The sequence below is a fragment of the Mustela erminea genome, chromosome 9 (assembly GCF_009829155.1).
Source record: "Mustela erminea isolate mMusErm1 chromosome 9, mMusErm1.Pri, whole genome shotgun sequence".
Lineage (NCBI taxonomy): Eukaryota > Metazoa > Chordata > Mammalia > Carnivora > Mustelidae > Mustela > Mustela erminea.
In genome coordinates, this window is record NC_045622.1 from 113583426 (window position 1) to 113596798 (window position 13373).

The following is a 13373-nucleotide window of genomic DNA, read 5'->3' on the forward strand; positions in this document are numbered from 1 at the left end:
AAAGCCAGACCTCGGGTGTGTGTGAGTCCATTACGCAAAACAGAGTTGCTCTCGGGGGGTGAGGGGTGCAAGTGAACATGATGCCTCCTGCTGGGGGCACGGGAACATCCTAAAGCTGGCGTCAGGGCCCCCGGCTGGCTCAGTGGAGCGCACACCTGGGTCTTGGGGGCGGGGGGAGTCTGTGCCCCACGTGGGGTGTAGACTGCTTCGAACAGTAAAATCTTTAACTCAGTAAATCTCCATGGTCCGCATGGCTCGAAGTATAAAAATCACCAGCTCGGACATGTGAGCGGGAGGGCCGGCCTGACGTGAGCTCTAGTGCTCGCATGTGTGACCCAGACCTGCAAGTCCTGGGGTGCGGCCTGTTGAGCAGCTGGCCATCCGCCTGCCTGAGTGCTGGGACACAGAGGTGCAAAGCCTTGCCTAGGACTTGGACAGCCCGCTGCCCCCTGCACACCTTGGGGGCCATGGTCAGTGCAGGCCAGACCTGCTGGGGCCAGGCCAGGGTTCCTGCAGTGTGTCCCCTCCCCAAGGCCCTGCACTGTGTTTTGCTGCTCCTGCCCTTGGGAGGTGGCCAAGGGGCCTCTGCAGAGCTAGTTACCAGCCTGGGTGGACAGAGGCTGGATGCCAGGGCATCCGGGCATCAGTGTTTGGTCCTTTAGTCTCAGCAGGCCTGTTCCTGACGCCCGGCTCCCTCTGCACAGACCTTGGCAGGCCAGGGCCGGGGGGCGGGTGGGGGGTGGGGTGGGAGTGTGGGAGCCCCCCCCCCCCACCAAGCCCTTTCCCCCTGCAGCGGGGCACCAGGCAGCAGCAGCTCGAGAGCCTGCACACAGCAGTCGTGCCCACGAGGTGGCGCCACCCCCTCCCACGGAGCTGAGCACCAGGGCTGCTGGCAGGGGAAGGGGGTGCTGCACCAGCAAAAGGAACGGGGCACAAGAGAAGTGACTGCGTGAATGAATTAGGCAAAATTTTATGTCAACTCCATGATCAATCCCTGCCCCAATTGGTAAAAAATGCAAAATTCATCACAAGGCATGTGCAGCCGGCCCCGATTCCGATGGCCCAGATCTGTGGCCCGGCTCAGGCACGGCCCTATTTTCCGTTTTCTGTGCCGAACATGCGGCCCTAGAAGGGGAGAAAAGGAGAACGTGAGAGGCCGGTGCACGCACGCGGCCCCTGCCCCTGCCAGGGCTGCTGCAGGAGGGCGTCCTGAAGCCGTGGGCCAGAGTGTAGGTGGCCAGGGGAGTGGACACCCCCCAGCTCCACCCCCGCGTGTGGGGCGCTCACCACCAGCATCTGCTCCAGCTTCACGGCGTCGGCAGCAAACTTCCGGATCCCGTCCGAGAGCTTCTCCACCGCCATCTGGTCCTCGTTGTGCAGCCAGCGGAAGGCCTTTTCATCCAGGTGGATCTTCTCCAGGTCGCTGGCCTGTGCTGCGGGGGACAGGCACCGGGGCCTCCCACAGCCGCCCGCACCCCCGTGTGTCCCAGCTCCTGTGGGGTCGGGCTGCCCAGCATCCCAGCAGGGCCCCAGCAAGGCTCCCTCTCTGGGCAGGACACAGGTTGCCTTGGGCCAGTCCCTCACCTCCGCGCTTGGAGACCAGGGTGAAGGCAGCCGCCAGCCAAGGGTCAGAGGGCTTACCCGCCTTGGGCGACAGCACAGGCGCCAGCTTGCTGCTGTCCTTGAGCAGCTCCCCCAGGAGCTTGGGCGAGATGGTGAGGAAGTCGCAGCCGGCCAGCGCTTTGATCTCGCCGGTGTTGCGGAAGGAGGCGCCCATGACGATGGTCTTGTAGTCGAACTTCTTGTAGTAGTTGTAGATCTTGGTGACACTCTTCACCCCTGGGGCCGCACACACGGTGTTCCCAATGGCCTTGCGGATGCCGGAGGCAGTGCCCGCCCGGGGCGGGGGCCAGAGCTGCCACGGCTGTGCCCCTCCACCCAGCTGTACCCCCAGGCTGGCTGCGCGCCCCCGCCCTGTTCCTTCAACAGGCAGCTCACCCGGGTCCTCCAGGGGCTCATAGGATTTCTTGTCTGTGTTGGCCACGTGCCAGTCGAGGATGCGGCCCACGAAGGGGGAGATGAGGGTCACCCCCGCCTCGGCGCAGGCCACGGCCTGGGCGAAGGAGAAGAGCAGCGTCATGTTGCAGTGGATGCCATGCTGCTCCTCCAGCTCCCTGTGGGGACACGGCGCCTCCGGGTCAGCACAGCGGCTCACGTGTGCAACACCCGCCGGGGCGCTCTGCCTGCCGGGCTTCGCCGATAAACCTGTTTCCAAGACAGGCCCCTGAGAACCACGGTGGGTCTCCCCGGGCCAGGCTGGTGCGCCCGGACCCCCAGGGCTGCCGCCAGACACCCCCGAGTCCCCTCCCACCGCAGTGGTGACCTGCAGCCTCCCGGGCGCCCCCTGCCGGCCCCCCAATCCACTGGGACGTCCTGGGGTTGAGCCTGGCCGGTAGGGCAGTGCTCACACTGCTGCAAGCTGGGCAGTGGGCTGTCGGCCGGCGCTCAGGCCCCTCTGGCGTGTCTCTATCCACCGGGGACATCGTCAGAGGGACCCATGCCCTGTGGCCTCCCAGCAGCATTCACAAAGCACAGCTGCAGGGGATGCGGACGCGGCGGTGGCAGCGGCACAGGCCTGGCGCCCTGCAGCAGGGCCAGCCTCTCCCAGGGCTTGCGTGCCCGGTGCAGGTGCCCACGGGAGGCCTCAGTGGGACCCAGCAGCCGTGCTGGTCTGACCCGACCCGTGGGGCGCGCCAGGAGGGTGACTTTACGGAGAGTGTGAGATGGAACAGACTGCAGCAAACAGCCCAGGAGGAGAGTCCCCGGGACGAGACCATCCATGCCTCCTCAGCACGAGACAAAGCCGTGCCAGCCGGGAGGCGGCCCTGGCGGCGAGCGATCCGTGCAGAGCGCTCTGAGCTCACCTGCAAGCAGGCTGTCCTGCACGACCCCGAAGGCCGCTTAGCGCCAAGTGGGGACACCCCCAGCCCCTCTTCCCACCCCACACCACCTTGCACTGCTGACCCTGCTGCGGGGCACATCTGCAGCCTTAGGAAATCGTGTGGCTGTGGCCCCGGGAGTGGCTCAGATGCACCTGGCCCACTCTGATCTGGACCTCCGTGGAGCAGTGTGAGACCGCGGGCACCGCAGCCTGAGGCCCTGGCACCGGCAGCCTCCTCTGACTTTGTTTCATTGGCAGATTCTTCCCGGCTTGGCCGCACTACCCTGGTTTATCTGCTCGAGGACTTAGGAGACTAGCTGCCAGGGGCTCCGGGGAGAGGGTGGGTGTGAGCGGGACCGGCTGACCTGGTGTCAGTAATAACCTCGAGGAGTCTCAGAACAATTTTCCAATCACTGCTGACAAATAGAAAAACTGAGTAAACAGAGAAGGAGAGTAGGGCTGCAGAGGGCACCAGCAGGAAGCAGAGGGTCGCCCAAGGGGGGCCAAGCACGGAGGGACTGTCCCAGGCAGCACCCCTCCCATGGAGGTGCCCACGGGAGCGAACACGTCTGAACCTGTGCACAGCTGTTCCCAAAAGCACAGTCGTGACAGCCCCAAGGGTGGACACAGCCACGTGTCCACAGAAGGGTGAGTGGACACACAAAACGTGTAGACACGGTGGCACGTTAGCCTGACCAGGGACGCAGCCCTGACAGCAGGGGAGGGAAGCCAGACACAAAAGGCCACCTCACGAGATTCTACTGACGTCCAGCAAGTGGGCTAGAGAGCCAGAAACAGGGTGGCTGAGCGGCCGCCGGTGCCAGGCGGGCCGGCAAGCGCACGGGCCGAGCACTCGCGACGAGACACCCTCGCCCACCGCGGTGCCGGCGCCCCGCTCCCCGGGCGAGCACACAGGGAGGGAGGCTCCGGGCTGTTCCTCCGCGCACGTGAGGGTTAACGACAAGCTGCTGCTTACAACTGACGAAGACGGGGGAACGGGAGGCTGGGGATCCCACAGGGGCCTTGCTGGTCTCCGGACAGTGGTGACCCGGACCCCCACGCCGCCCTCTCTGGACTGAGGGTTGAGGGGGCCTGTGGCCATGCAACCCCAGCCCCAGAACGGAAGCCGAGCCCCCAGCAGGCCCTTCCTCACGGGGCTCCTTACTTTCCAGCCTGGATTCCTTCCCAGGTGGATGAGAGCTTTACGAGGATCCTGTCCTTGCTGACCCCAGCTTCCTGGTAGAGCTCGATGAGACGCCGGGCTCGGGCCACCATGGCGTCCTTGTCAAAGGACAACCTGCAGGAAGGAGAGGCCCCCTGTCGAGCCGCGCACCTCGGACGCCCCTGAGGAGGAGCGAGTGGGCGCCCGTAGCCTGCCCAGCCCCACGCGGGGTGCAGCTTCGGGGCCCGCCGCACAGTCCCGTTCCTCCCCGGGATCTACCCAGCTCGCGCGGGGCAGGAAGGGCTGCCTCGGTTCCTCTGAGGGGAGCGGCCAAGCGCTCGCTGCCACGGCTGCGTCTCCGCGCCCGATGCGGCTTCTGCCCTCGACCCTCATGACCCCGAGTCCTTACCGCGCATCTACTTCTGTGGACACACGGCCCGGAATCTTCTTTAATATTTCCGCTCCAAACAACACAAAAAGTTTATCCATAGCATTTGTAATCTGTTCCTCTTGTGACCTGCAATTCAGGGAGACAAATTAGGCCAAAAACGTTTAAGTTTAAGTCCACAGGATTCTACAAAATAAATTCTCCTTCCTTTGCGGCAAATTCCTTTCCCTTCCACCTGGTTTTTCCCGACTCGCGGCAAACACACAGCGTGTCGTCCACCACCTTACAGCCATCGAGGCGCACGGCGCGGGGGCGCCGAGGACGTTCACACCGGGCAGCCGGGCCCACCATCTGCCTCCAAGCTTCACGCCATTCCAGACGGAACCCCTCCGCCTCGTGGCCCCTGACAAGCCTCTAGAGGAGGGAGAGGGGCCGGCTGCGGCGGGCCGTGTGGCGGAGGGCAGGGCGGACTCCCGCTCGCGGCCTGTGCCTCGGTCCCCGCAGGCCCCCACCTGTCACCCCCACAGAGACCTCCGCTCGAGAGGGCGAGTAGAACCGGCCTGTGGTTGCCTAGGGGAGGAGCAGGGGCACCAGGGAACATTCTAGACTGCGCTGTGGTGATGGCTGCACCGCTGAAAAAATTTACCAGAACAAACTGGACTGCACTGGGTGAGTCTTCCTCTAGCAAAGCTGTTGCGCAACGATCAAACGACAGGTCAGTGCTTGCCACGGCTGAGACAATCACCACGAAAGGGGACAAGGGGACTTTTGGGGTGCATCTTAACTCGGGCAGTGTTTACAGGGGTGTACAGTCCTTGAAACAAAACTGGGCACTGAACTGGACACGCCCTGGGCGGTGGCACCACAGGCAAGCAGCGTGGATGAGGCTGATGAAGACTCCCAGGTCCCGCCCCCGAGCCTAAGAGCGACCCAGCGAGTGGCCGCACAGCTAAATCCGGGCGCCGGGCGCCGGCCGCCAGCGCCCTGCCCCGAGCTTACCCGCCCAGCCTCCGGCCGTAGGCGATGGCCTCCTCCACCAGCCCCTGGTAGGCTGGCATCTGCGCCGCAGCCAGGATCAGGGACGGGTTGGTGGTGGCATCCTGGGGCTTGTACTCGTCGATGGCTGGGAAAGAGGGTGGACAGCAGGAGAGTGAGTGGACGTCTGCTGCAGACGAGCCCTTCCAAGCCCCAGGCAGCCCAGCGGAGGCCAGCGTGTCTTCCAGCCCCCCGCAGGGAGCAGCCTCACGTCACACGCATCGCCCTCCCATCGCCCTCCCTGTCCCGGAAGGCTGTTTGCACAACACAACCACCACTAAGATTAGGGCCAGAGGTCCAGGCGCCCCCGGGGAAGCTGCCCCTCCCACCGAGGGGGTGGGGCAACTGGCACAGCTAGGAAGGCACTTCCTGCAGCCCAGCGCCCGTGGCAGGTGCCCAGGCCAGCGACACGGAGGGACGCGTCTGCACCCGCGCACGGCTCTCTTCCTTCAGTCTCCGTAGCGAGCGGGCAACGCCAGGAACCCGCGGAGCCCCCCTGCGGGCTCCCCCACGGCCCCTCCCCCTCAAACGCGCACCTGCTCCAGACCATCAGCGGGCTCAGGAAAGCCATTCGGCAAGTTAGTCTTTACAAAGTACACTTTGGTGACAAAACTAGAGACGGAGACCAGGCACTGCCAAGGACAGTGACGGGGGCGCCACCAGGAGCACAAGCAACAGGAGTCTGTCCGTGTTGTAAAACCAGGGCTGGGAATGGACGCCCCACCCCCATTCAGGCTTTCGGCCACTCAGCGGGGCCAGGCCTGCTGCCTCTTTCCGATGTGGCACTGGTGCCAACTTCCTGGTGCTAACATCACACCCCTGTCACAGAAAATGTCACCACTGGGGCGAGCGAGTGAAGGATTCATGGGACTTGACGGGCTAATTTTGCAACTTCCTGTGAGTCGATATTTCAAAATAGTAACAAGAGAAAGTGCTCTGGGGGCGCCCGGGGGGCTCAGGCCATTAAGCATTCAAGTCTCGTTTTGGCCTTGGGTCATGATCTCAGGGTGGTGAGGTCGAGCCCTGGGTCGGGCTCCACTCCCAGCAGGGGGTCTGCCTGAGAGTCTCCCTCTGCCCCTCTCCCCACCCTCTCTCTAAAATTAAAAAAAAAAAATCTAAAAAAAGATTTTTATTTTAGACGGGGGGGGGGGGTGGGGTGGGGTGGGGTGGGGTGGGGGGCAGAGGGAGAGAGACTCTCAGGCAGACCCCCTCCTGGGAGTGGAGCCCGACCCAGGGCTCGACCTCACCACCCTGAGATCATGGCCTGAGCTGAAATCAAGAGCTTGCCGCTTAACCGACTGAGCCACCCAGGCACACCTCAGCTCAGGACTTGATCTCAGGGTCAGGAGTTGAGGCCTCGTGAGTGCTCCACACTGCGCAGGGAGCCTGGAAGGAAGGCAGAGGGGAAGGGAGGAGAAAGAGAATGTTCCGATGAGGGTTATGCAGCTCAAAACTCACGGAGGGAGGCACTGAAGGCAGTTTTGTGACATGGAAGTAGGCCTTCAGGCGCCTGGGGGGCTCAGCGGGTTAAGCCTCTGTCTTCAGCTCAGGTCATGATCTCGGGGTCCTGGGATTGAGCCCCGCATCGGGCTCTCTGCTCTCTGCTCGACGGGGAGCCTGCTCCCCCACCCCCGCCTGCCGCTCTGCCTACTTGTGATCTCCCTGTCAAGTAAATAAATAAAATCTTAAAAAAAAAAAAAAAAGCAGAATTTGATTAAAAAAAAGTAGGCCTTGACAAGGATGACTTTTGAGAAACTTAACGAAACTAGTGCTCAGCCAGGGTCAACAGACGGGCTTCAGGGTTCAGGGCCCCGACGTATGGAAGCGAACCCGCTGCGGCGCAGGGTGGTGCTGTGCTGGGGAGAGCACCGGTGACTCGGGTTGCGTTTTCACAGCGGCCTGTGGACCCAGCCCTCAGCCCCTGCAAAGGTAAGAACCTTCAGGCCATAAATGACCACAAAACCAAATGCCATCTGCAAGTATGCCATGTTCAGGGCCAGACGGTGTCAACCACTGGACCTTCTCAAGGCTGCCAGTGTTCACGACAAAGAAACGTGGGCTGCGGTATTTCTGAAAAGGGGGGGAAGAGCAAGTGCTGCCCCAAGGCCCCTCTGCAGGGACAGCGGCAGGAAAGACAGACCCAGGCTCTGTCTGCGAAGAGAGAAATCGAGTCTAAGTGTCAAGCAGGGAAGCAGCACAGGGAGGTGCGCGCTTGCAGCACACTCTGCCCTACTCAGGTCAGCGCCCGGAGGTCTGGAGGAAAGGGCAGGGTGAGCAGGGGCGCCCCGGGAGCCGGCCGTTTGGGGGCGTCTGCCGGCCTCCAGGCGCATCAGGCCCCGCGTCCCCCACGGCACGGCGGAAAGCGGGCGCTCACTCTGCGGGTCACCAGGGAGGAACCACCCGGTTTCCCCAGCCGCCGTGAGAAAGCAGAAAAGAGCGGAAGTCGGTCCTCCCGCCCTCACCCCGCGCAGCCCTTCCCGGGTTTCCTGAAAATCTGGTTTGCTCGCGGCCGAGCGGGACCCAGGCCGGTTCGGGGCCTCCCCGCTTCCCTCCCGCCAACGCGATTCGGAGCCGCGAACCCCCCCGGTCCCCGGCACGGGAACTCCGCGGTGCTCGAGCGCGGGGTCCGGCCCGCGCGACTCCACGGCCCCGGCCGGTGGACGCGCCCAGCGCCGCCCCCCAAGCCCGGGGCGGGCCGCAGCGGGTGTGCAACAGGCGACTGCGGGGCCCGGCCCGCCAGTCCCGGCCCTTCCGCGCCCGGAGCTCCCGCGAGTCCCGCTCGGCGGCCCACGGCGGCGGCCCCGGGAGGCGTGGACGAGCGGTCGGGGCCGAAATGCGCTCCGGGGCCGCCCCGAGTCCCTCCGGAGCGCGGAGCCCTGCGAGCCCGGCCAGCACCCGCGGACCCCCGGAGCTCCCCCAGGGCTCTCCAGCGGCCCGGACGCAGCGCCCCGCCTCGCCCCTGCCCCTTCCGCGGCCCGCTGGCCCTGCGCTCCCGCCTCCCCGCCTCCCGGCCCGCGCGCCCCGGGGACCCCGGGGACCCCGGGGACCCCGGACGCCCCCTCCCCCCACCCGCGGCGGCGCGCGTCCCGGAGCTCGGGGTGCCGCGCGCCTCACCGTGGAAGTCGCCCGTGTCGGCCACCACGGTGGTGAACTGCTTGAGCTGGTCCAGCGCGCTCTCCATCCTCTGCCGCTTCACCGGGGAGCCCGACATGGCCAAGCCGACCCCGAGCGCGGCGGCCCACAATGCCCCGCGGCCCGCTCCGCGCCAGCCAGTCGGAGAGCGGCGCGGGGGGGCGGGGCCGACGCGCTTCCGCCACCGGGCGGCGCCCCGCCCCGGAGACGGCGCCCCGCCCCGCGGCCACGCCCCCGCGGCCACGCCCCCTCCCCGGGCCAGTTCCCTCGGGGAGGCCGCAGCTCGGCGTCCGTGCGCTCCTCCCCCAGCCCCGCGTCCTCAGACCGGAGTCCCCTTCCCGCCTGCAGGTGGGCCCCCAAGGGACGCGCCCCCTCAGGAAGGCGCTCCCCGACCCATGCGCCCCCAGAAATGAGCTTCCGGAGCGAGGCGCCCCTGCACGGTGTGTTCCCCGGAGTGACTGGACCCTGGAGTGACGACCCCTCCGGGGCGTCCGGTCCCCACGGGCCGCCCCGCCCAGAAAGGGACAGGCCGAGGGGCGCCTGGGTGGCTCGGTGGGTTAAGGCCTCTGCCTTCGGCTCGGGTCATGATCTCAGGGTCCTGGGATCGAGCCCCGCATCGGGCTCCCTCTACTTGTGATCTCCGTCTGTCAAATGAATAAATAAAATCTTTTTTTTTTTTAAGGGACAGGCGGGGCTGGGGGGGGCAGGGAGACAGATATGGGGCTCCGTGGTCGGGCTCCCAGAGCGCCCTGTACGTGGAGGCGGGAGGGAACCCGGGGCAGGGAGCGAGGGGGCCCGCCCTGCCCCAGCTGCCTGAGCGGGGCCTACCTTGGGGCCAGCGCCTGCGGTCAGCGGAGAACAACCAGGCCCTGAAGAGAAAGAAACCAAGGGGATGTCACACAGCCCTTCTGGCCAGGGCGGCCCTGGAGGAGTCGGAAGGTCGGAGGTCCCTGGTAACTCTTCGCAAGGCGCCGGCCTTACAGACCCACGTCGGCCACCTGTCAGGCGCCCGCCCTTCCGGAGCCTCCTGTGTTCTCAGGCAACACAGCCGGTCGCTCTGCCCACTCCCTGTGTCCAGGAGACGCCTGCGTGGACTCCCCGGCGGAGAACCTCGTTCTCCGGACCGCTCCGTCAAACGCACAGGGGCCTGTAGGGACGATGGTGGAGGAGCCGCTGAGTCCAGGCCCCTGATTCCCCGGGAGCGGTGGCTCAGAAGTGGCCTCCAGGCTGCAGACTCTGAATGGGGCCTTGGCCAGCCGCGGCTGCTGCAGACAGTGATGTCGGGGCCAGGGCGGCCCACGGGGCAGGGGCAGCACAAGGACTGGAGATCGGAGTGGGCTTGAGGCCCTGTCCCCCAGTCTTCGTGGGGCTGCAGGCGCCCCGGAGGCACCCGCTGCCATCAGCCCCGGCCTGGCGCTCCCGGCCCTGACTCGGACGGACTCAGGTGCAGTCGCCTGGGTAGGAGCCAGATGGAGGCCGGGCCTGGTGGTTTGGTTTTCTCCTGCACAGATCCGGATCCACAAGGATGGACTGCGGCCCTGCTCTGACGCTGGGACTCTGTCCCATGTGACGAACGCTGAGTTCAGAAGGCGTCCCAAAGGCGCGGTGTGCGAAATCTGCCGCGGGAAGCAAACTGCCGGCTCGCATGGGCAGCTTATCTGTCTCGAAACTGCCGGCCGGTTCTGTGTATATTCTGGACCAAGTCTTTTTGTCGGATGTGTGTGTATTGTCGGCGTTTTTTCCAAATCTGTGGCTTATGTTTTCATTTTCTTAACTGTGTCGTGATCCCAGAATCCTGGAATCGAGCCCCGCATGGGGCTCCCCGCTCATTGGAGAGCCTGCGTCCCCCTCCGTCCGCCTGCCCCCCCCACTTATGCTTTCTCACTCTCTTTGTCTGTCAAATAAATAAATAAAATCTTTTTTTTTTAAGAATTTATTTATTTGTTTGGCAGACAGAGATCACAAGTAGGCAGAGAGGCAGGCAGAGAGAGGAGGAAGCAGGCTCCCTGCTGAGCAGAGAGCCCGACGCGGGACTCGATCCCAGGACCCTGGGATCATGACCTGAGCCGAAGGCAGAGGCTCAACCCACTGAGCCACCCAGGCGCCCCTAAATAAAATCTTTTACAAGTAAAATCAAAAGATCGGCAATCTCGAGTGTCAGTGAGGCCGTGGGGCAGGGGCGCGCCCACCTTGCTGGTGGGGAACGGTGCCTGGACCGACAGGAGAGTCGTCACGTGGCTCCTTGAAAGCTCAGCACATGTCGCCGTGCAAAGCAGCCCTCCCTTCCTCGGACAAACACATGTCCACGCAAAGATTTGTACCCAGATCTTCCCAGCAGTTTTACTCCAGCTCCATACTGGAAACAACCCAAGCGTCCGTCCGCAGAAGTGGACAGACTGGTGACTCTGGGCAGCGGAACGCTTCTCCGCGGTGCCAAGGGAACGCTGGTGCACAGCCCCCCACTCGGGTAAGCCTCAGGCCCACGGTGCTGCCGGAAAGGAGCCTGGCACGAGAGGGCACGGAGTGGGACCCTACCGTGGGCCGGCGTAGGCCTCCTGTCCTAGGCAGGACAGGAGGGCTGGAGCTGACCCAGAGAGGGCACAAGGGGGCTTTCTGGGGTGATGGAGACGTTCTCCATCAGAGGTTCAGAGTGTGATGGAGGGAGCAGCGCTTGGGAAACTTGTGCTCTGTGTGCGTCCAGACACTGGCCAGAAGCTCGGGGCGCCTGGCAGCCTGGGCTCTGACAAGCCTGGGGTAGTCCTGGCCGTGTCGGGGTCTGAGAACCTCGGCTCCGTGTCCTTCCGGGGCAGTGATCCCTTGGGGGAGACGCTTGTGGAAACACTTCCAAATATGCGTTTCATGGTGTGTAAATTAGGAAGAAAAAAGGCAATGAAAGCAAAACGAAACAGAACACAGACTCTCTGAGCAAACACCTGTTGGGCGCTCGCCTGCCGGTTCTGAACACAGGCCCGAGGTGGGCGATCTCGAAGATGCGGAAAGACGTGTACGGCTGAGCGTGGGGCAGGCGCAGGTGGGTAGAGGGGGCTGTGGGCCAGAGCCACGTGGGGCTTGCGAGGCTGCCCAAGTACCAGGAGCAGGGGAAGGAGATATGAGGCTCCAGGGCAAGGCGGGCTCCCCTACCCGCAGATCCCCTGCTCCGGCTGCTTCGCCCTCCGTCCACCAGGGCCAGCAAGGGCCTCAGCCCGGTTTAGGCATCTCAGATCTCTGTGCCGGGGAGACGGCTCCGGGTGTGCCAGCCCAGCCCCCGCGGCGCTTACGAGCCAGGAGCTCAACGGACCCGGTTCCGCAGATGCAGAGGTGGAGGCAGAGGCCCGGGCTCAGTCAGGGAGCAGGTCGCCAGAGGGGCCTCTCCCCCAGGCCCTTGTAGAAGCTGCCCGACCCATGCGCCTCGGTGGCTCCGTGGGTCAACCCTCGGCTCTTGGTTTGGCTCAGGTCATGACGTCAGGATTCTGGGATGGAGGCCGAGCTGGCTCTGCCATCCGCTGCGAGTCCGCTCGAGGGCCCGCTCCCTCCCCTCTACCCCTCCCCCTGCACACGCACTCTTCCAAATAAATAAATAAATAAAATCTTAAGACGAAGGAGGAGGAGGAGGAAAAGAAGTCGCCGGGCCTGCCGGGTCAGGAGGGAGGTGCCCGTGGACTTTGCACCTGACGTGTGCCCTGACTCAGGCAGCTCCGGGATGGTTCTCTTCCAGCCTCTCGTGGAAGGGCCCGTGCCGGCCCCTCAGCCCTCCAGAGGCCCTGCGGCCTGGCCCTTGCTGCAGTGCTCGCCGCACGCCCAGATGTAGGGACGTCGGACGCGGCTTCCTTCCTCCTCACGGTGGTGCCCCCACTTCGCAGTCGGAGCCTCACCTCATGGCCCTGCACGCGCAGCATCATGGGGCGCCCTCCCAGGGGTCCCTCGGGCCTCGCTTCACACAGATAACGGGCTTGGGCCGCCCTGCGAGCCACACAGCTCCCTGGAAGGGCCGGCAGTGCTGGGCCCGGACCAGACCAGTCCTGGCCCGGAAAAGTTGGCAGTGTCCCCCCCACAGGAGGCCAAGAGCAAGGAGGGGGCCTGCGGAGATGAAGAAGGCGTATTCGCTTGTCTCGCCAACTCCGCAATCCCAGGGCATTCGTGGCCTCAGGAGAGGGAGGACCCTCAGGACCCAGGACGACACAGACGTCTCCGAACCACCACCTGGGTGCTCTGATACGAGCCCCGACTGTAGCTTTGGGGGGCCAGTGTTTGACATGGAAGTTTGGGGAGAGGTGGAGGGCGGAGGCAAAGCCTCAGGGTTGGGGAGGGGAGGGTGCGGTGGGCAGAAGACTCTGTCCGGCTGGGCGGGGCTGGGGGCCAGGGGCCCCGCATCTGAGCCTCCACCTTCCTGGGCTCAGCTCCTTCCCAGGACCCTCCTAAGCCCTGACTGGGAGGCCCAGGCACTGGAAAGCAAGCATGACACCCAGGGCCCTCTTGCCAGGCTGCAGGGTTCCCCCAGGAACCTCGGTGGCCTCTCCACCCACGTGCCGGTACCGTGGGCGCTGGGGACAGGTCAGGCTGGGCCGGTGAGCAAGCGGTCAGAGGTCCAGCCTCACCGCAGTCTTTGGAAGTGGTGGAGGACAGTGTCCGTATAGCCTGGCATCTCTCGGAGGAGCTGGACTCCTGCTCCAGCCAGACCGGGACAGTCCTACGGCCTGGCCAGGACTGCAGAGCCG

General features: G+C 64.7%; 1 protein-coding gene across 1 annotated transcript; it reads right to left on the reverse strand.

The window, feature by feature from the left end:
* Window positions 1-954: 954 nt before the first annotated feature.
* On the reverse strand, window positions 955-8795 carry TALDO1 (transaldolase 1). Its single transcript, XM_032358415.1, has 8 exons — window positions 8641-8795; window positions 5491-5614; window positions 4513-4620; window positions 4107-4238; window positions 1999-2174; window positions 1642-1839; window positions 1288-1433; window positions 955-1125 (listed from the first exon to the last, which is right to left on the reverse strand). The coding sequence occupies exons 1-8, from the start codon at window positions 8735-8737 to the stop codon at window positions 1093-1095; spliced, it is 1014 nt and encodes a 337-aa protein (XP_032214306.1). The 5' UTR covers window positions 8738-8795; the 3' UTR covers window positions 955-1092.
* Between the last annotated feature and the right edge of the window lie 4578 nt (window positions 8796-13373).

Bases quoted from the DNA above. Each gene is read 5' to 3' on its own strand.
- TALDO1 (XM_032358415.1), bottom strand. From the start codon at position 8,737: ATGTCGGGCTCCCCGGTGAAGCGGCAGAGGATGGAGAGCGCGCTGGAC. The intron at 5,615-8,640 runs GTGAGGCGCGCG...CCTCTTTCCCAG, and splicing joins CGACACGGGCGACTTCCACG to CCATCGACGAGTACAAGCCC. The intron at 1,434-1,641 runs GTAAGCCCTCTG...TGTCCCCCGCAG, and splicing joins TGTGCTGTCGCCCAAGGCGG to CACAGGCCAGCGACCTGGAG.